The 22,648-nt window shown below is 41.3% G+C and overlaps 1 protein-coding gene across 1 annotated transcript in view; it reads right to left on the bottom strand.

Moving 5' to 3' along the window:
- Positions 1 to 22,648, bottom strand: part of cdh23 (cadherin-related 23) — a 181,402-nt gene that overhangs the window by 75,313 nt on the left and 83,441 nt on the right. Inside the window, exons 10-11 of the mRNA XM_053874275.1 lie at positions 8,004 to 8,116; positions 4,156 to 4,344 (exon numbers count right to left, since the gene is read on the bottom strand). Of these exons, the coding sequence (XP_053730250.1) occupies positions 4,156 to 4,344; positions 8,004 to 8,116 (302 nt within the window). The remainder of the gene's footprint in view (positions 1 to 4,155; positions 4,345 to 8,003; positions 8,117 to 22,648) is intronic.

Below are 22,648 nucleotides of genomic sequence, written 5' to 3'. Positions count from 1 at the left end.
AAAAAAACCCCACTTTCTTCTCTCCAGTTTCAAGGCATGAACTTGGCTGCCACTTTAGTCATAAAGTGTGAAATTACAACTTGCCACTTTCAGCCCCTGTACTGCATCCAACTTTGTATTTTTAGTGGACGTTTACTCAGAATGTGGCCATCCTCTCACAACAGACGAGAGACACACAGACCTGATCCCAGTTGGCACCGCACATGGACAAAGAGAAGCCACACAGAAGCAAGGAAGAGTCCCAGGGAACAGACAAGCAAACCGAGTCGAACTGCAGTCCGGTAAGATACTACTCCCATTACCACTAGCAAAAACTGAAGCGGAGTTGTGCATGACAGGTGGGTGAGTGCTGACATTGTGAGGATTTGCACTAAAAATATTGGATGAAAAAACGATCCAAGAAAAAGACAGAACACATTAAGGATTTGTATTTGTTTATTTTTGCATAAAGGGTTTCCCACTGTGCAAATCACATGCAGATCTAGAGCAAATATATGTAAGTATATTGTGTAAAATAATAATAACAGAAACTTATTTTGTCATTGATGAAAAGTAAAGGGAAAAAAAGCATTTGTTGTGTTTTGTTGATTTTCTCAATGCCATTTTTTAATTTTCCATTCCAATATGTTTCCACTGCCAGTGTAAGCTGGCACTATTCTCGTCCCCGAACTGGTGAATTAAAACGGCTAGTGGACTTTTGTTTTGAAGCCAGATTAGTCTTCAGTAAAGCTCTCTCCTGTATTTCTACATGAGGCTTCAGGCCTCTTCAACCGACAGGCAAAGATGGGCGCGATGGTCGATTGGCATTACGCTGGCATTTGAAATAGCCCCTTTGTTTTTGTTTCCATCTCCAGGAGCACCATTGCGTTTGATGACTCCTATTTAAAAGACAATCCAATATGCAGGGATGTCACCTCAAACTGCCCATAAACGTAATTGCTCGTCCATTTGCTTTTGCCTTTAGAAGTCGCCAATAAGAGCAGCCTGTCACATGTGACAGAGCTAAACTTCTGTGACAGCCAAAGTTTTCGAGATGCAAGCCAAGCAGAAGGACGAGGACGGGGAGCATCGAACACGCAGAGGTAAGTGCTGGTCTCGCTGCCGCCTCACAGATGAAATGTCTGTCTTTGATCTGTTTCTCTGGAGGGAGGGGAGGAGCACAGGTGTAGTGGAGTGTGAATGTGTGCATCTGGGGAGATTAAATACCTGCAAGACAAAAGATTCAACATAGGTGTTGTATATGATTCCCGTGCTCATAACATGCCAGATCTTCAAACGTCTCTTCAGACGTATGTCTCTTCAGATTTCTGCTGACATCTGCTCCGGCGCCAGATGCCTTCACACTGCTCAGGTGTTCACATGCTCAGCGAAATGCACATCTGAAAGTTTATCATTCGAACATGTGTCCGTCAAACACTATTCAAGAAGAAGAAAAAAAAAAAAAAAAAAAGAACAGCATCCGCTTCCACACCAGCCTTTTAAAACCCGCGTTGCAGCCTCAGTTTTAACTGCTCAGAAGTGACATTTCTGGGGTTAATCTCAGCGTAACGCTTTGACTTGCTCCTCATTTTTCGATGGTCATATATTTTTAATGGAAGCACGGTGCTCCTGACGTGATAGCCGTCATGCTCCTCTCACCACTGCAACCCAGACTGAAGCAAATGCACCGTAAAGGTAAGTACACACACACACACACACACCTGCTGCTAAATACCTCCCGCTATCTCCTTTCAACCCATTTCTTTCTGTTCCTCCTCGCTTCAACACATTCCTCAGACCTGTGGTTTTGCTCCATTGCAAGGTATATTTGCCTCATCCACTCGCTCGTCTCCACTCTCCTCCTCGCCGCCCGCCGATGAGCACTTATCTGTCAGATTCCACCCCGGCGGCTTCAGTGCCTGAATCAATCAGAGTTGACTAGCATTCGGTTTATCTGCAGCCAGGGTGATTGATTTTCCTTGTTAGGAATAATTTGATGCTCTATCCCACATCTCTTCCACAGCAAATGAAATTGTACTTGAGTCCAATACGTTGGTCGCAGTCGGAGCCAGAGTGAGAGGGGGCAGCGTGGGAACCTGAAGGGAACTGTTGCGTCTGGCAGTGACGAAACACACAGACACAGCGACGCAACAACTTCATAAACTCAGTGATCATTCACCATTGAGTGTTTTACTCTCCTCAATGTGAGTTCAATTCAAAAGGTGCAACATTGTCCCCAAATACTGTTCATTTATAATCATTTCAGGTATAATATCAAGACTTTCCAGCGCTGTTCTTCGTTGAATTATCCATAAAATGGATTGATGCTGGTGGCCTTTTCACATCTCCTGTCTTCGAGCTGAAAGTAATTTATGATGCCAAGTGCCGAGAGGAAAGTCTGGATCTCTGCTTTTGGAGAGGCACAGCTCCCGCAGTCTGGCTGGTGTTAAAGGAAGTGAAAACAAAAATGTTGCTCCCAAAGAAGACATGGTTTTTACTTGTCAAAGCCAAAGTAAAATGCACAGAAATGGCTGCAGAACTGTATCACTCAATAAGCTGGTGTGATGATGTGTCTACCATTTGGATTTATAAAAATCGATTTGCAGCTGAACCTATATGAGAGTCTGAAACACATAAAGGGGTTGCATTTTGGAATCTCAAGTGATGCTCAGAAATGTGGAACTAAAGTAACTTCAGGCACACGAAACACAGCTGCAACAAACACAACTGTGATATGAATAGACCCTATAAATCAAATTCATTTGGAAGCTTGACTGTGGTCATCTGACCTTCATTGTGTTGCTGCTGTTGTTGCATGTGTTACGTCCTCGCTGCTCGTCTCACCTGCTACCATGTTTCTAACCCACTGTACCAAGACTTTCTCAACCAACAGAGATCTTCCAAACTTGATGATTCATATTGTGAAATATTTCAATAAAAAATAATGTTAAATCAAACAACACATTTTGAGCATATAGGTCATTATTATTATCATTATTATTATTATACAATGTACTTAACAGTCCATAGCTCTCACTCTTAATTTTTGGAAGCTAAATTTAGTCCAATTCATGCAGTGTCTGCGTTTCTTGTCACAGTAGTGAGAGTGTCATCCACCCTCCATGTTTCTGGAAGTTTCCATATCATTGTTGACACCTCCGTTTGCACTCAGCTCTTCATAGGACCCAATATCAACACACGCCGAAACCTGTACTGGAAAGGCCCTATTTTTATTCAATCTTCCATACGGATCCGGATTCGGACGAAGCCTTCGGTCCATGCTCTGCACTCATTTCGTCCACATTTCACCAAGTCTCCACAAAGCTTACAGATACGGAGCAAACGGAGCAGTGACACCAGAACCTCAGGCGGCAGTGTTGCTGTTACTACCCACTACTTAGCTCGAATGACACACAAAGAATGGCAGAAAGTCTCTGTCCTTCAGTTGTGATATATTCGATGGCCTGACCGACCACCGCCTCCTACAACGTTGCCTCTGTTTTTGTCTTTTGTGGTACATTGTCAATACTTTTTCCACAGTCGCCATGTTGGCTTTGGGGTTTGTTGTTGTCATAAACATTTGACCCTGGGCTGCTCCCCCTGGTGGATACATTGTTGAACAGCAAAACCAACATAATTAATGCATGTTATCACTGACGGTAAAGTAACTTGACAGGCCGGATTTGGCCCCTGTGCCTTGAGTTTGACACATGCTATCGTGAGTGACATATTTTAAATATAGGTTCCTGTATCACAACCCATCTCTGCTTTAGCGACAAAAAAAAAAAAAACCAAAAACATTCTGACACATTCATTTCCGCACACAGCTTCCATCCATACGATAATTTGTCACTTCACATTCTGGACACACTATGAAGGTTTGTGTTTCTATATTTGTGGAAGTAGCTTGACCACGAAGACTCTAATATAAACAAACCACTACATGAAAACAATGATAAGGCTGTTCCTGAGGCTTTTTTATGGTAGTGGGAGTCAGGGATGGGAGTCTGGGTGGGAGCACTGATAAAGTCACATATTTCAAGCCAAGATGAACAAACGTTTGCTTCCCTCACACTAGAGAGGTGGTCAAGATACTTCAGTTTACTGTGAAATCAATGCATCTCTATTGACCCGTGTACTCCAGTGTTGTGTTTAAAATACTTTGAAGTCACCCACCTCGTCTTTATCTTCAGCCTGGATGAAGAGAGGCAGAGCAAAGCCCACCTGGGCCAGCTCAGTGATGCGGACCCGGTACTCAGAGCTGTTGAACTTGGGAGCGTTGTCGTTCTTGTCTATAAGCAGGATGGTGAAGGTGGTCCGCACCGTGGCGTCCGACGGGCTGCGGTCATCTTTCAGCTCCGTGGCCTAGAACGGAAGCATTTGAAGGATGTCAAGGTACAGAGAAGACACGGCGAGACGGACAGACAAAAGACGCCGTCGATGGTCGGGAAAATGACCTTTTGGATGGAAGTGGTCCGAGGACAATCTCCGCCACACATTTACAGCTTTTCATTTGTTGGATGAAAACTAAAACGCTCAGACAATCATAGAAATGGGGTCAAGTGAGCGGCAGGTCACGCACATATCTGCAGACGGATTTGACCGTTGTTTCCCTCCACAGAAAAGTGTGAAGCTGCTGTGATATTGAAAATGAGAACAATGAAAGGAGAGCCAGCAGAGGTCTTATTATCATTATTATTATTTTAAGAAAAGCGCCAGGAGCGAAGCGAGAGGCAGGGACAACGCGCTGGTGTTAGCAAATCAAGGTAGTTCAGTCTGACTCGTCCCAGCACCACTGAATCATTTGACCTCCGCCTCCACACGCTCGGCGCTATCTAAGCCGCCTGATCTTGAGAAATTAGTTTTATTACTTTGGCACACCACAATCAATACTCGCGCCATCTACAAAAGCACAGAAAATATGGAGGGGAAAAATCCATATCTTATAAATACTTTTAAGGTGACTTTTTTTTTTTTCTTTTTCAGCACTTTTGCTTATTATAGTTTTCGTTTTTTGCAATTATTGATTTTAATTTAAAAAATAGATGAGGAGGCTCGAGCCCAAGAGAGCACTTTAGGGAGGCGGCGCCACACTCCTCGCACACGCTGTGGTGGGACAACACTTGTGAAGACAAGCTGAAGACAAAACACAGGTCGTCATGCATGTCGTGTTGGTGCAGCAATGAGAGAGTGAAGCACAGCCCGAGGAGCAGTTGAGGCTCCTCCCCATATTAGACCAGCTCAACAGAGGTCACCATGTGGAAACATTTCATAGGTCAGAGTTCTTCTTTAAAGAGACCAGGTGTGAATAGAAGAGAAGAATTTCCTCCAATTTTGTGCTGCTTTTTTCATTGTACAACAATAAAGGGCATTTATTGTATTCTTATATACTGTTATATTTGGGTGTTCATTGGCTGCTACACACAAGAACTTAATTCCTTCATCCTTTAATTTTAGTTATTACATTTAAGTGGTTGTAGCTTAATATAAATGCTGTGGACCTATTGATTATGGTATATTTCATAGCACGTTGTAATAGATTTTCATGACACAAACATATTTCCTTCACACTGTATTTACTTCATTTTATTGCACTGCATACTTAAACAGACAAGTAGAAAACATATAAAAAATCTAAATGCATACTTTATGGTGAAGATCTATTTTTTTTTTCATAATAAAATCAGTGTGTGCCATATTCATTTGAATTACTTTGGTTTGTTCAACAAATTGTATTTGGGGTGCCTATTAACTGTTGAATACATCGTGAAGCCAATTAATTTAACCTTCATACAAGGACTTCATTTCCCTTATTTCCATTTCTTCAAATACATTCTCTTTTTTTTTTAATTTATGTGAGCACAGTTGACCTGTTAATGATATTTATTGTACCTCTGCCATAGATTTCTGAGAAAAAACATCAAAAGACAAAATATATTCCCTTCATACTGTATTTACTTCTTATGTTTATTTTACTCAATGTTAAAACATGCAAGCACAAAAACATGGAAGCATAAATTAATATTACAATATTTCATTTTCAACTCTCAATTGGACATAGTTGTCTCCTAAAATGTTTATTGATTCAGGTTGAAGATCTTGAAATTAAAAATAAAAAGAAATCAGTTTGAAAAATTGCAAAATATTTTTGGAAAAAAAAACAGGGGTTGCATTTCTTTTAGCCACTTTGGTTTCTTCAAATGATTGAATAGTTACCTACCATTTTTGGGGTGCCTAGTTACTGTTAAATACATTTTGGAGCCAATAAAATTAACTAATATCATACTTACAGTCCCATATTTCCATTTCTCAAGTTTTGTTTTTATTTCTCCATCTATTTTAACACCCATATGCACTAATCTAAATAAATGTATACCTTTTTTAATATCTCAATATCTGATTATCAATTACAAGACATATATCGTGAAACGTTTATCGTTTGGAGAAAAATATATTTTTCTCCAAACGATACTATGAAAACAATGCATGTTATTTTCAAGCTTCAGTTCACTGGCTCCTGAGAAGAACCACAATGTGGCCACTTTGGAAATTTAATTGCACTGCAGCTCAGAAGAGAGAAAAATAAAAAGAGGTTGGAACTTACAAACTCATCTCACGCTCTCTTCCTAGTGAGAACTTGTCGGCGCACAATCGCAGAAGAAAAGAAGTCATGACAAAAAAGTGGCCGAGGCAGGGAGGTGGTGGGTGAGGAGCAAGGAAGGACTGACAAGTTAGAGAAACCAAGTGAGAGAGATTTGGTCTCAGTGGGGGGACATGGGGGTTTCACAGAGAACTCTTAATCTTTGTCTTCCCTTCAAAAACCCTCCACGGCTGTCAGTTAACGGAAAGAAACTTTAGAGCGAGCAGAGAGTTCCATACATGCCCAGGTTATTGGAGGAGAAATCATAGACTCAGAGTAGCAGAGTCATTCGGTCACCTTCACAGCAGCACGTAGACTCCAACTGCCTGGTGGTCAGATTTCAGTCAAGACGTGCCTCTCCTCTACAAGGAGATTGTCTGCTCTATCACTGCTTCATTGGTTTTGGCACTCGGATTTCCTCCCAGAGTCCAAAAGCAAGAGTGAGTTTCACTGTCTACGTGACCCATATATATATATTTTTTATATATTTGTATTCAAATTAAGTGCATATGAAATGAAATAGTTCAATACTTCTCGTTGCATATTTACACTTCTTAATATCCTTTCTTGCATTTTACCTTTTTAGGTCAACTTGTCCTTGTTACTTAAGTCTATATTTTGACTATTTTTCCATTATGTTTTGCAATCATCGCTGTCTTTCTTTTGATGATGGCCCCTCACAACACTTACAGTTTCTCAGGTATTTTATATATATATATATATATATATATATATATATATATATATATATATATATATATATATATAATACCTGTTGTATACTATTGCATTTATTTAATTGCAATAAATATTGCTATTAAATAAGCAATATTTAATAGCAATATTTATTGCTATATATATATATATATACATATATAATTTTATTTATTTTTTTCGAATGGCAATTGTCAAGTGGTGGGTTGGCACCCAGAAGTGGTATGCAAAGCCATTTAAAACATTCTGTTTTCATTTTATAAAGTACAATTTAAGTATTTGAATATCTTTTAAAATCAATATTTCATCTTTTTATTTCTTGATTTGAGTCACAGCTTCTTGTCCAGGAGTTTTCCAAAGCCAGATCAGTTGAGAACCACTGTAGAATGTGTTTTTTTTTTTAAAAGTCTTCAAATGCAAAAAGTGCTATACTGTGTAACTTCAATGTGCAACTTTACTTCCACTTTAAACCTCTCATTTGAACGATAACTGGGCCACTTTTTACCCCTAATTTTTGGACGAATGTCGAAGAAGAAAGACCAAGCTCCAAGACTTGATGCATATATAAAGACTTGATTTTAAGGAGGTGGCGATCTATGTGACTTCAATCAAACTGAAAGTGAGAGTCAGAAAACTATTGTATTTACCAAACCAGTGTTGAGAAACCCACCTTGACAGTCAGAGTGAATCCTGCAGAGTAAAGTGGGTTTTCTCTGTCAAGTTGTCCGTTCACCGTCAAGGCTCCGCTGATGTAGTCCAGAGCGAAAACACTGTTGGTGTTCCCTGCAGAGACGGAGCGAGAGCTTAAACAGGAGTCAGTCCTTCTCCTGAAAGGGAGGAGACAACACAGATACAGATGTGGGTTCGCTGCTATCCCCCACCTGTGGCCGCCCCTGCACTTCCGACCCCGAGTCCCTTGTTGCTCTTTGTTTCATCAGTCCAAACTCTCCATTACTTCTACTCTCACTTCAGGGCCCATTCTGTCATCATAGCGCCTTGAAAGGAACTGACATGTCAGTCACAACGACATGTCTCTGTCATCAAATCCTGCGCTGGGAACTTAGCGGTGCTCAGGAGTAAACACTGACCCTTGACTAACCCAAAGTACAAACAGAATTTATCAATGAAACCAGTGTAGGACAAAGCGTGGCTCGTGGGCCACATGCTGCCCTGTGTTCCAACTAGAGGTCAGAACAAAAGAGACATTGAAAAGATAATACATTTATTGGGAAAAAAATGAATCACAAAGTGTAAATAAAATAATAATAATAATAATAATAATAATATAAAAGTAATCAAATAACCGCGTTTAAGCATATAATGTCATGGTGTATTGAGACTTTCCCTTTTGTATTATTAATTTGTATATATTATTAAACATAACTTGGCGTTAAATTCAAGACTTTTTTTCTTCTCTCTGTTTATTTGAGATTGACAGCCGAGATAAAGAAGGTGGAGCATTTTAAGGACTTAGGCTCAACTGTCTAAACTGTCCAGGGCAATGGAGAGTGTGAGAAAGAGGTGAAGAAGCAGGTGCAGACAGGATGGAATCATTGGAGAAAAGTGTCAGGTGTGATGTGTGACAAAAGGGTGTCAGCAAGGATGAAAGGGAAAGTGTCCAAAAGGGTGGTGAGGCCAGCAATGTTGTATGGTTTGGAAACAGTGGCACTGAGGAGAAGACAGGAGGCAGAGCTGGAGGTAGCAGAGATGAAGATGCTGAGCTTCTCTCTGGGAGTGAGCAGGATGGATCAGAGGGACAGCACATGTGCTCAGGTGTTTAGGAGACACAGTCAGAGAGGCTAGATGGAGATGGTTTGGACATGTACAGAGGAGAGAGAGACAGTACATTGGTAGATGAAGATGTTGAGGTTGGAACTGTCAGGCACAAGGTGGAGAGGAAGGCCAAAGAGGAGATTGATGGAGGTGGTGAAGGAGGACATGAGGTTTGTAGGTTTGAGAGAAGAGGAAGCAGAGGACAGGGTGAGATGGAGGAAGATGATCCACTGTGGCGACCTCAGACATACGTACAGAACAAATTTTGGCTGGCCTGGATCATGCTGACCCAGCAAGCACTATACTTTAGGCTTAGAATCTTTTGTTCTGCTCAGGTTGTTTTAGTTTCAGTGAGTGTACAGGGCAGATTCAGAGTAAATAGATGTAATAATAGGAACAACTAAGAGCCAGACATGTTGGTTTTTCAGGCAATACATTGTGAGTGAGTGAGTGTGAGATAAATCCTGGTCTGCTGTCAAGTCTTCACAGGAATGCTGATTGACTTGTGTATTATAATGGTGACACTATAGATTGAAGAACATAGTAAGTAATACACCAGTTACTTGTTTATTTCCTGTCAATACTCGTGATCGTGCTGCTGTTTAGACAGAACCATTTCATATCATATAGTCATTGGCTATTGTGCTGCCAATACTCATACGAATAAGTAGGTTATTATGACAATATGTTTCCTAATCTGAAGTGTAACCATTATAATAAACAAGAGAAACCGACCTCTACCAAGCAGCTAATTTCCACCCACCGTGTGCTCAGCCAACGTTATTATCCCACATTTTAGGCTCATTTCTGACAAGCTGTTGCCTCCAATGAGATTGTCAGTCTCAGCGCAGCGGCACAGCAGCTGCGTACAGCAAAACATTTTGGTGCCATAGGCACCTGGAAGTTGTTATTTATACCACAGTACAGGACGATTTATGAAATAATACGAGGGGTTTTTGCCAACTGCCCTGAAAGCGCCAGAACAGAGGGAGCCCCACAACCGTGGAACATCCTTCAACCAAGTCTTGGATCCAGATGGTAATGCAGAACATCACTGCTCACAATTGAAATTGGGGGAAATATCTAAACTATTATGAAGATAATTACTTGTGTACAGCGATGTACACAGTGAACTTTTTTACACAGTGAACGGAGACTAGTCCAGGACAAAACATAGTTTTGCTGAATAAGATGCAAAACCGTACCGATTAAGCACAGGCTAATGTGTTGCTATTACACATATGAATAGGTAGTTTTTATGGTAATACATGTTGATGAACGACACCTCACTCTACCACGACTAATATTCAGTCACTTCAGCTGAACAATAGCAGCACAGGAAGCAAGCTCTTCAATTGGTTAGCTTCATTTATGGGGAACATTTCCAGATTATGAACGCTACGATGCTCTTATTATCCTCTTCAAGCAGCTTTTCTGATCTCTACTAAAGAAATTAAAATATTAAACTGAGACCCACTTAAGTCTTCCTCTCATCCTTCCTTATTCCCTCTCTTCCTTTTCAAATCACCCTGCTGTTCATTAACTGTCTCACCTTTCTCACCAGCCGACGCTCCTCAAGCGCCTGTCCTTGTCGCCGTGCTGCGACTTTCATTCCAGGGTGTCTCTCAGCATCGTCCTCTACAGCACAACAACGCTTTACTAAGTTGGAGAGAAATCGGATTCTGAACTGTTCTATGTCGTCTCTGGTGAGTCCGCCCCAGATGAGAGACCAGAAGAGGCCCAATGCAATCTGGGCGGCTCGTACGTGAGATTTTTATCTCCTCAACAGGGTAAACAGAGGAGCAAACACAACGGACGGTCAAGTCTTTTAGGAATTGAACTACCAATGCAGTCAGCTGCACCAGAGCGCTGCTTAAGATGCCAGAATTTATGTGAAAATACAAAGACAATCACTACACTTTTCATCGTTCCCTGATGCCACTTGAATACGGAAAGATATTTTATTCATTGCTTGCTAAATTTGACTAATTTATTGCTCCATTTTGAGAGACTTTGCTCGATATTTTTGTAGGATCCCAACATTTAAGGTTGCAAATTAAACAGGAAAGCAGATATCCATCCATCTATTATCCCATAATGGGGTTAGGAGGGAGCCTATCCCAGCTACCTGGGGCAAGAGGTTCAACATGCCAGTCCATTTACGGCACATGCAGTACAGGATACACTCACTCACACCTGCATTTCAGCAATTCACCTCTGTACTGTGGGAGGAAACTGGGGTGCCTAGAAGCACCATGCAAGAACATACAATATCAAGACAGAAGAAGCCCAGGTTTTCAGCAGTTTGCCTGTCCCTACAGTCATGTGTCTTACCTTAAAACCGGTCTTTTTCCCCAACATTCTTGGTCCAACAATGCCTCTCCTCTCCACATGTCCAAACCATCTGGCCTCCCAAAATTGAACGGTCCCTCTAAATATTCTAAATTCAAGCTGCACCTGATCACAACCGATTCACCTTAAAGCAATTGACATACATAAAGCTCAAACCACCTGTACAGACTACTGCTAAGACCTTCTCATATCACCTCATATAACAGTGTCACAAGAACTTCTGACTATGTGTTTGTTAATCCAATCAGCTTCTCACCTCACACAGCTGGGCATTCTGTCAAGTTTCTGTACTCTGAGCTTTTATTTTGGCATTTCCCAGTTTTGTGTTGCTCTGTTTCCTGTCCTCCCTTGTCACACCTCCTCCAAGGTGGATTTCAACACCTTGGTGACAGACTGCGTTGATAGTTTTGGATTGTGCGTGCGTGTTTATTATCTGCTGCCTTCTTAGTTTCTTCCTCGTTTTATTTTCTGCCTTTTGCTATTAGCTGTCTGCTTCGAGTGAGTGTTTCTGCTACTCAGCTTTTGTTTTCTCTGGTTAGTTTTCTTCCACATATGTGTGTGTCAATTTCACCACAGAGTGCTTTTTGTTATTTGGGCCTTGTGAGTTTATTCCGAGTGCGTTTTTGTTGTCCCTGTTATTTAGGCTTGAGTTTTTATTCGCTTGTTTCAGGCTTCCTTGCGTGTTGCCTTCTTCGCTCCGTGTTTTGCTGATTTTTGTGTGTGTTTGTATCAAATCTCTTGCTTTGTATACTCTCGTTGTTTGTAGTCATCTGTACACCAGCAGCAATTTTAGCATTTGGGTCTGTTCCCTTGAGCCCCCATGACACATTCTTTCAACCTTGTTCATGATAACGTGACTTAAAAACACTATTGAATTTATTGTTACCTTTTGTGACATAATATTTTGGTAGAAACTACAGCTTCTAGTTTTGAGGTATGATTTCAATATTGGTTGCAGCGATTAATAAGTGTTAGAAGCTGTAGTTTGACAGATTAAGTCTGTCTTCAGACAGTATATAGTAATAGCCGAGGTCCTGACTCCGGAGAAATGCGTTCAGATGGTGAGTCTTCAGAGCACAACGGTGAGGGTCAACAGATTAACCCCAGTCTGTGTTCACTGCTCCCCACTGGCTGCTCCATTATTGGCTCCTAAGAAGTCTGGAACAGAGAGGAGGGAAGCTGCCGAACAAAGAGCTCAGTAGAGGTGCGCGAGGACAGGCGGCGGGACGGGGCACAGCTCTGAGTAATTAGTTGAAATATGGTCCAAAGAGGGCGGGGCAAAACTTGTGTTATGCAAATGTTTTGTTAACAACTGGAAGACGCCATTTCAATTAGATACACAGAATATATTAGGCAATAAATGTAAACAAAATCTGTTCATATATTTCCATGCAGGAGCCTTGCAGCTGAATCATTTTTCAGACTCCTGAAAAGATGAATTTTCAACATCTCAAGATAAAAATGGAAACAATATCCTTCTTTCATGATCAATTTCCACTTCAGTTAAATGTTTTCATTAGAGGTGTAATGGCTTGAAAGACTCACTAGGAAGCGACGAGAGAAACACATCAGTCCGCAAACAAAGAAACCATTCTTGCGTTATTCCACCTCCTCTTTTGTTACTTTGACTCATTTCCAGCACAAATGAAGTCTCTGTAAGCAACCGGACGCCTTGCTTCTCAAGCTCACCAAGAGAGCAAATGTATACAATGACGAAATATACAGGAGATGTGGACGAGTGAAACTTGTTTTTTACATTTTTATTTAATCTAATTTAATATATTCGACTTTATGATCACATATGAACTTGTACTCAGAACCTACAACCATAGCGCCACCAAACAAGGAAACCAAAGGGAAGTAAATTTACAATCTAAACTATTTTAGATTCATAAGTGAAGGTAAAAAAAATATACAAACAGAAGCTCCTCATTCATTGCGAGACTTATAATTTCATTGTGTGTCACGCTCGGCTGAAAACAGTTTCCTCTTTCCCTCAATATCGGAGAAGTGAGTGTGGAATTAATGTTACTAATGATTGGGGAGAGTTGTGGGGGCAATATGCATTTGGGACTTTGCCGCTCAGTTTGGGTATTGGCTTCTAAATTGGTTTGTCAGCTTCAATGACCTGACAAGAATACCAATCTCTCCAACAGCCGCTCCGGATCCAGGCCACTGGCCGCTCACCTGGCTGTGCAATGTAAATTCACAAACACAAGTGACAGGCTGCACACACAGCAGATTCTGGACAGCACTGTCCGTGTGAAGGTGGAAGGATGGAGTTCCACGGAATCACAGTCCAGCTCGGCACCAGTGGCCAGAGGGACAGACTGACGAAATTACACACAGAGCGACTCACAATCCTGCTGAGAGGGGAAAATAGGAGGATATCCACCGCCACACAGCCACAAACACCACAACTATGAAGGTCAATTAAAACTTGTAGCACTTGGAGTTTGGCACAGCAGAGTTGCGATTATGAGATTTAACCTGCTGGGATCTATGATAGTGTCATTTTGTCTTGATCTCAGTTTGAGTAGCTGCAGTACTAGTACAGGTGTTGGGGTAGTCAAAACTCCAATACATTCACCTGTGTAAGGTGTCTGCACTTGGTCTCATGGTCCAGCTGGACTCAACTCTTTGTCAAAACCAGACAAGACCACTGCTGCTGCAAATTTTCAAAATCGTAAATGTGTGAAACTGAAGAGTATATATTTAGTTTTGAAAAACTGCCACCTACAGTATGTGATGTTAATTACATATGCGTAACATATTCTCTAACTGCCTGTCTATTCCTCCATGTTTCTCTGTTCCATATTCAGTTGGGTTTTGTTCTTGGAATGCTGTTCTTGACCTTGGGTTAGGTGGTCACTAGTACAACACAAGTATCAGCAAGGTATCACTGTTCACAACAGTCTTACACAACAACAATCCTACAACAGGCATTAACAGTGAGACTTTAAAAGTGCAGCCATACTGTACGACTATCTGAGATGAGAAGAGAGTCTGTTTGGTTTTCATTTATAAACAAAGCTGGAGAGTCGCAGAACCCAAAGTAAAGTTACTGTTTATCATACTCAAAGCAGCATTTTCAACTATGCCGCCATTTTTGAAACTGGACCAGAATACATGTTGCTATATACAAACACTGAAAATTTTGATGCGAAGCAACTTTGTGTAAGATTCAATTACAGAAGACATACAAATGAACATCAGGGCCCCTTGAATTTTACAAAAAAAAAATAAAACAACTTTGCTTAAAAGTTGACTTTACTGAAGACATGTTCAAGTCAAGTCAAGTCATGTGTTCCAGCATTTTGACAATGCTGTTGGGCAGCATCAGAATGTTTCAAGAGAGAAAGCAACAGAGCAATAAAACTATAATAGTCTTCGCACAGATAATTTTTCTATTGGTTTTGTCGTCTTTGTCCGGCCCCTACTCACCTCTGCTGCATGTAAATCTAGTGGAAGTGAGATGGAGAATAATGGTTTTAACAATATTCATGAGAGACACAGAGAAACGCAAGTCTATAAAATGATGTGGACGTGCTTAACCCCCTACCACATAAACTTCATTTTCCTGCTTCACTCACTTGAAATAACAAAACTCTTTTTCCAAATAAGTGACTTATACTTAATGTAATTGTTGATATACGTAAGATATAATTTTTGTTATTGCCATATTATTAAGGATGCCAAAGTTTAACAGTTGAGGTTTAAGACAAAGAATTTCAAAATTTCAGACCGTAATACTACACATCCCATGATAATAAGTGAAAAACTGCACCTATTATGACTGATGTTAAGAGAGCTGTTGATTACATGGTCTGGTTTGGCAACATCAATAAACATTTCTTCCTCATGTTCTGTTCTGACCGTCCGTGATTGCGTTTGACAGCCTCGATTTATAGTTACTATGAAGTGTTTCTTATTCGTGTTAAATGCAAAGTATTGTATATGAATATAAACCGCTCCGCAGTTGTCTGTGAATATAAATAAGTATGAAACTAAACAACCATTTCATTTCCGGCTCCGTAGCACCACTGGCTCCTGACATATTAGCATACAAGACGCTCCCTTCCCACCAACACTTCTCTTCGAGATTCTTCTATTATCGACGGGAAGGAGAGGATGTAGACAAATGTGTGTGAATCACTGGAGGGAGAGAACAAAATACATCTGAATTACTCTGATGGCTTCATTCAAGCATGTGGCCATGCACAGCATTGACTTTGGCAGAGTAATCTAGTGATCACTGGAGAACAATAGGTTCCAACAATAGGTGTGATAGCAGTCACTGGACAACAGTTGGAGGCACCTAGCTAGCTCCAGGACATTCCAGTCAAGCCAGAGTCAGTTGCCTCGCAGCGAGGATTTTTCATACTTTGCTCAACACATACAAATTCAGAGTCACTTTTAAGGATTACACCATCTTCATGTTGAAGATCAGCTCTTAGTAATCGACTCAGAACTTGCACACGTCCAACAGTTTTTTCCAAGTCGACACATCGACACACTCTGTGTGTGTGTGTTTGTAGGTGAGTGATGTGGAGTGATAACGGGCCTGCAGGTGTCTGTCCCCTGGCTGACATGGGGCACTTCATGAATACTCAATGTTCTGGGTTTATCGGGACTTTTTCTTCAGAAACAGTTCAAGGACAAAGCCAGTTATAAGTGAACGTTCCATCTTCTTGCTATTGACACACACTTTGAAGTGGATACTTTTCTAGGAAGGCAACACTTCTTCACTATTTCTAGACCAACGTGTGTGCTTCTTCCACAAACATCACTGACTGTCTTCTTCTTGTCCATTCTTGGACAGAGCTCTCCATGTGTCCAGACCATCTGGCCTGACTGATTTTGCCTACCAATTTCGACACTTAGACATTATTATTATTATTATTATTATTATTATTATTATTATTATTATTGTTTAATTCCACATGAAAATCTCAAGTTTCATCTTTGAATGAAACTTGTCCTTGTCAAAATAATAAGTAATAATAAATGAATACAACAACAGAAATAAAAGTGACAAATGAACCTACTTACTAAACAAATATTCCAAATTTCTAGGCTCACATATTACCGTTATTGTTCTCTCCGCTGCTTCAACTCTAATACATATTAAACGGTGCTCTGTATTGTGACCTTTGAAACCTCATATAAATAAACAAGTGATTCTCAAACTAGTCACAGCCGAGCATATTGATTCGCAATCTCAGAGTCTGATGAAAAATAATCAAACTCAGAGCTATTGATCGCTCGCTTTGATCTGTCAGTTCAGTGTAGCACATTTTCTCTTTCCACCAGAGCATTGAGCAGACAGTAGTCTCACCACCGCATGTGTGTGTTGGGATTAAACCTTTCAAACTGATCCACACTTTTATGATCTCATTTTTTTAATGCCTATATGGATAACATATATATATATATATATATATATATATATATATATATATATATATATATATATATATATATATATATATATATATATATATATATATATATATATATATTCATATAAGTTGCAAGAAAATAAAATACAGAGGTACTGAGGCTCGATGTTGTTAATTTTGAGACAGCCGTACAGTAGCAGAGGGTCATGGGAAAGCCGTCTAAATGTTGATAGAGCTGCTACACCCGAGTCAACTCGAGCAGACATGGGATTGTGTCGCGATCGCTGTCACGCAGACTATCTGCCCTGTGCCAGAGATTACATGGCAACAAGCCGCCAGCCTCGGAGCGTCTCATTGAAAAGCCAGCTATCGCATCACTGGCGTCCTCACGAGAAGAACTGCACAGGTACTGGTCCAGTCCACATTAATGTCAGGCTGCTGATATGAGCACTGTAAAGGCAGAATGGAGTCAGAACAGTGGGGTGTAACAGAACTCAGGGAGGGAGATAAGAGGAAGACAAAGCAAAAATAATTGCCTCCCTGTTTGGAAGGAATTTTAAGTGGCTGACCTCTGTGTTGCGCGGATACCTCAAGACAAGGCCACTGATCCCCTTAAGACACCTTCGCATTGGTCCAACAACTTTACCTGACACCTGAGGTGATGCACTTTTTATGTCTCCCCAAAAAAGGCCAGGGAAGTCAGTAGATGCCTGTGGCCAGGTCCTGCTCGCGCCAGCCAGTCTGCCGCGTTTGGCAAACCTTAAAATACTTAGTTCTTCATTACCAGCAAGCGGTTTTAATCACCTTGGATTTCTCCATTCTTGAATATATATTGCTGTTAAATCTCAGCAAAGGCAAGGAAAAAGAGGAATCATTTAAAGGGATAGGGATGCAGAAAGGCTTAAGACAGGATTAGTTGTGTTGGCGTGAGACAAAAGAGATAGAAACAAGCGCACTGAGATAAACGAAAAGCTGATTCAAAAGGCTTCGGGGATGTCCTTTCATGTTATAAGGTGCTGGGATGGCATCATCACTCATTATAAGTATGAAGAGGCTACACAAACTTTACAGAAAGGCTCCACTCGACAGTGCCTGCTCAGTGTTCAGCACTCGGTTTGAGAGGTGAAGAATCCGGCTATAATGTTGGCGTCAAAGACACTGAATACAAGTGGGGTTGAAGCACAAACTCACTTAAGTAACCCCATTAAATCCCCCTAAAAGCTGAGAAGGCTTTCCCCACCAACGCAACCCATTCTCACTCTTCACCCCGGACTCGCGCCGAAAGCAGTCTCGGTCTGTGGCACGTCATCAGTTGACTGAAACATGTAAGATTTGCAGCGATATTGAGAAACCAAAACAATATAGAGAGGTTTTGTGTACAATACTGGTTAAATAAAAACCACTCAGTTACGTGTGTGACGTCAGCAGATTCAACGCGACAGAAAAAAACGTTTCGTCTATATTCATTGTGAGTCTTCGAACAGTATTTTACTGATACTGATCTGATCCGATACCTTCAACTATCACTCAAAAAGTTGACTGATGCCTGTTTTTACCAGCATTAACAAAAGGCTACACACCTTGTTTGACTCACCATCAAGACATCAAAAATACATTACTGCATGTTGTGCAAAGTGAAATTGAGATCATCTGGGCTTATAGAAAAAGTCGGATGGGTTCCTGAAAAAAAAAAAAAAATCAGATACCCGGTCCGGTAAGTTGGGCCTGGATTGGACTCCAGACTCCATCCCTAGTAAGGGTGTGGATGTGAGGGGTTGTTGATGGTCAGCTCTCATTGTTACTACACTCTCTGATAGATTTTGTTCCATATGTTGCTGCATATGAGCTGGACTAATGTTGAAGCATCTCAAAACAGGCAAACTACTATTGCAGTCAAGTGGATATATTTCTGCAACAAAAATCTAAAAGCCATATATAAGAGTGTTTGAGAGGATGAGTTGGAGGTGGTTGTTAAAACAAACTTTGAATTATGACTTTCTAATAGCAGCTTTGCTTTGACAAACTGCCGCAGCACGGTGAGGCAGTGGGTAGTGCTGCAGCCTCACAGCAAGTCGAGCACATTGAACTCAACCGCTTTGACCTTTCCGTGCGGAGTTTGCGTGTTGTATGTTCTCCTCGTTCTAGTACTACTTGGGTTCCTTCAGGCACTCCGATTTCCTCCCACATCCCATAAACATGCGCGCATAAATGGCGGTGCAAATATAGCATTAGAGGAAGTGAATGTACAGACGGAACTGGACAAACGGAATGTAATACTATTCATGAATTATGCATGGAACGCTAATTTGCTAACATTTAACTTTACGCTAATTCTTCTGGCCCTGGGTCTGAAAAGAAGCAAAAAGGCCATAAATAATATCATACCTATCCAACGGGGACTCATCCAGCGGAGCCGGTCTCACCCAGAGAACCGTTCCTCCTAATCGTAACAAATCACATCCGCAGCTCCAGCTTCTGTCGGAGCGCCATCTCTCTCTCGCATCAAATCCCAGATATGCTCTCTGACTGGAGAGAATGGAGGAAATCCTCATCTTGAGTCCCACAATCATTAACATAAATCACGGCGGCAATTAAAGCCTCGTTTATCTTAATTACTAAACTAATGGGACGCGTCTCGGAGGAGTGAGACGCGCTCTCTCGCGGGACCTTGTGAGGAGTGGGAAGACAAGGGGGGCGTTGAACTGTTGCCGAGCACTGCCAGGAGCTGAGGCGGCGACTCGTAGACAGTTTGGAGGGAAAAAGGAAACATGCAGAGACGGCGCCCTTTTACCTCCACGTGCTGGCGCTGCCTTCCCCTTCAACTTTCATTATCTATCAAACTCATCATGGCTTTATCAAGCTTACCGACTGCATTTCCACACGGGCCGGCTGCAGTGCTATAACTCTTGATTTTGCCGTGACTGGGACGACATCGCGCCGTGTAATTAATGTCTTTTTAATGCTTTTCTCCTCTAGAGCTTAACTCAGCCCTTCAACTTTGCAACAAACACACCACTATAAAGCATGTTGCAGCAGACGGTAAGTAAGACTGAGTAGATGTGTGCAGTGGATGGGAGCAGAGTGTTTATGGCGAGCGGGGCTGTGGACTGTGTACTGCAATCGAGTGCACGCAAGCATTAAACAACAGCCAGTGTTTCCCTCACACACATCACTCACAAAAGCGTTCGTGGCAGGGAGTATGGTTGGACAGCGCACACGAGGTCAGGTGTTCCGGGGGGTCAGCAGCAAGGGGGTTTAACAGGCGGACGTCAGTCCAAATGTGCCGCGGCAGTTGAGCTTTGGCAGGACCGGTTCTGAGTTCACACTTCAAAGTGATTGTAAGAAATGTCTGACCAGTTAAACTGAAAAAAAAAAAATAATAAAAATCATGTTCCATAAATGCATTCAGAAAACCAGCAGGTTTTCGTTCACTAAAATGTGGTCACTTTTTGTACCGGCTTGTGGAGTGATGACTAATAGAGAAAAAAAAAAATCAAAATAAAAGCTGTCGAGTGAGGTGGAATGAACATGACACTCGATACCACTCAAAAAAGCCCTTGAAAAGCAAACCTTCACCGAATCGATCACATACGGGGCCAGTATTTTTGTAGTTTGAGCTACTACAACTAAATGTGTTGCACTGCCTATAAATAACCTCCCTCTTAACACTGGTTGAGGTTAGTTTAATATCACAGAATCGAGACCCTCGTCATTTTGTTTTTCTTCTGAGGTTTGCAGATTCATATTTTGTCATTTGAGATGTCTGCAGGCCAAAATACTGCCTCATGGAGGGCACAGCCGTGGACACGGCAATGTTTGTTGCTTCATGCTGTTAGAAGTGATGAAGATTTGGAACCCGATAAATTATTACTGAACAATATAAAATGCTTGCGACACATGAGATGACCCAGCAGGTCTTATTGGGCCCCAAGGCCCTACTTCGACGCATGCCATAGAGTTTGCTTTTACTCTATACAAATTTCAAGTTCTGATCATGCGCAGATTGCAGTTTTCAGGGAAACAGAAATTTGATCTTTTGTGATGTGTTAGTTTTCCATTAGGAATCGGCGACATGGACAAAGTTATCATGATAAATAACACACTACCGTCTCTCTTGAAACTGTTTTATGATGAGTTTGTCTCCAACATATTTATTTGTTTATTTTAAATATCGTAGTTAACTAAGTGCAGAGATGAGAAATTCATTGTTTCACGTCTCTGGAAGAAGCCGCTGGTGTCTGACAGACTGCTCTGACAGCTTTATTTAGGGGTTAAATTGAGCCGTCTGTCTGCTGTATCTCATGTCTCTGAACAGTTGACTTGAACTATGGACCAGTCTGGACACATTTCCACGATGCTACTGAAGACATGTTAGAAATCATGTGAATAAATGATCATTGAGTCATATTCTATTCTCCAATTCATGATACAAACCGTCAGTCCTTTGTCTTGTGTGATGAAAAACCTTTTCACAATTCTCTCTCCTAAAATGGTTGGTTTTCATTGCCATATTGAAGACTTCGCTACCACTTTAGAATTTGTTGATCGTCCTTAACTGATGCCGGCTCGTAGCATTAGCGCTGCCTGTGAGAGTGTGTCCACGATCAGTAAACCCTAATGGGGACACGGAAGAGGACGCCACTGCCAATACTGGAGTGGAGCTCTGTCCAATATCCAACTATTTTCATCATGGTGTTTTGCAGAGGCTCCAACGCAGCGTGAGACCGGCATGTGTTGATGTGAACCAAGGCAGACTACCGCGTCAGAGAACCTATGAGGACCACTCCATCTAATAAAATAATCACGGATCCAGTGACTCAGAGTCGACCAGTGCCATTATCAAAGGATCCCTGCATTAAAAATGTGAAGATGTGTTTGTGTGTTGTGTTTGATTGTGTATCGCCCATCCCTACTTTCTATTATTGTTGCACTGTTGCTTTTTCACATTTAATGGAGCAATATGACCACAGACCTGTCTCTATTCTAAAGGTACAATTTGATATCTATACTGGATTTATTTCATTTTTTGATCCATTCGTCCTCAGGGTCAGAAAATGAGAACGTTTATTCAAGAACCGAGCTTGACAGCAAACAAGTAGGTTGTGAGCAGTGCACAAAAAAGAAGACGGTTGGACAACAAGAGAATCTTGAAGGAGTTTTTACAACAAGAAAAATAGTTGGTTGAGGAGATGGAGATTTCTGGCAGCTCAGCTGCCTAATCCATAACAGATATTGATAGCGTATGAGTCAAAATAGATAATATTGACTGTAATGCTCAGCCAAAACCCTCCTGTATTTTCACAAAACACCTCATCCTTGTGTCAAAGGAGTGTTGGACTGTCCTGTCCTACACAGGCTCTACATGGACAGCTACAACACCAGATCCAGACTGAAGGTCAGGTGCATCAACACAGGCCCCACACACCCTGCACCTCCTCCGCCTCCCTTCTGGAATGGGCCGGGCTTATTTAAATTGATCCTCCACAGGCCTCAGAAAATTTCACTCCAGTCTTGTTGACTGCAATGACAATATAAATCCTTGAATTGATTTAGACACGACTACTTTTGTAATGTTAATATCCGGACTTTGCCGTAGAACACCTAATGTCTTTGTTTACTGACAGAGAGAGGCTGGAACAAACACTTCCTCTTTGGCTGAAGCAGTGAAATTGCTGTAGCCTTATCGGCTGCATGCAAACTCATGTCAGCTTATCTGCGCCGTGCCCTACCTAAATCTTTAATGTTGAAATATTAGGAGCAGGAAGAAAACCTAGATTTTGTTCCCCCC

This window comes from Synchiropus splendidus, chromosome 9 (genome assembly GCF_027744825.2).
Source record: "Synchiropus splendidus isolate RoL2022-P1 chromosome 9, RoL_Sspl_1.0, whole genome shotgun sequence".
NCBI lineage: Eukaryota > Metazoa > Chordata > Actinopteri > Syngnathiformes > Callionymidae > Synchiropus > Synchiropus splendidus.
This window is presented reverse-complemented; position numbering and strand designations above follow the sequence as displayed.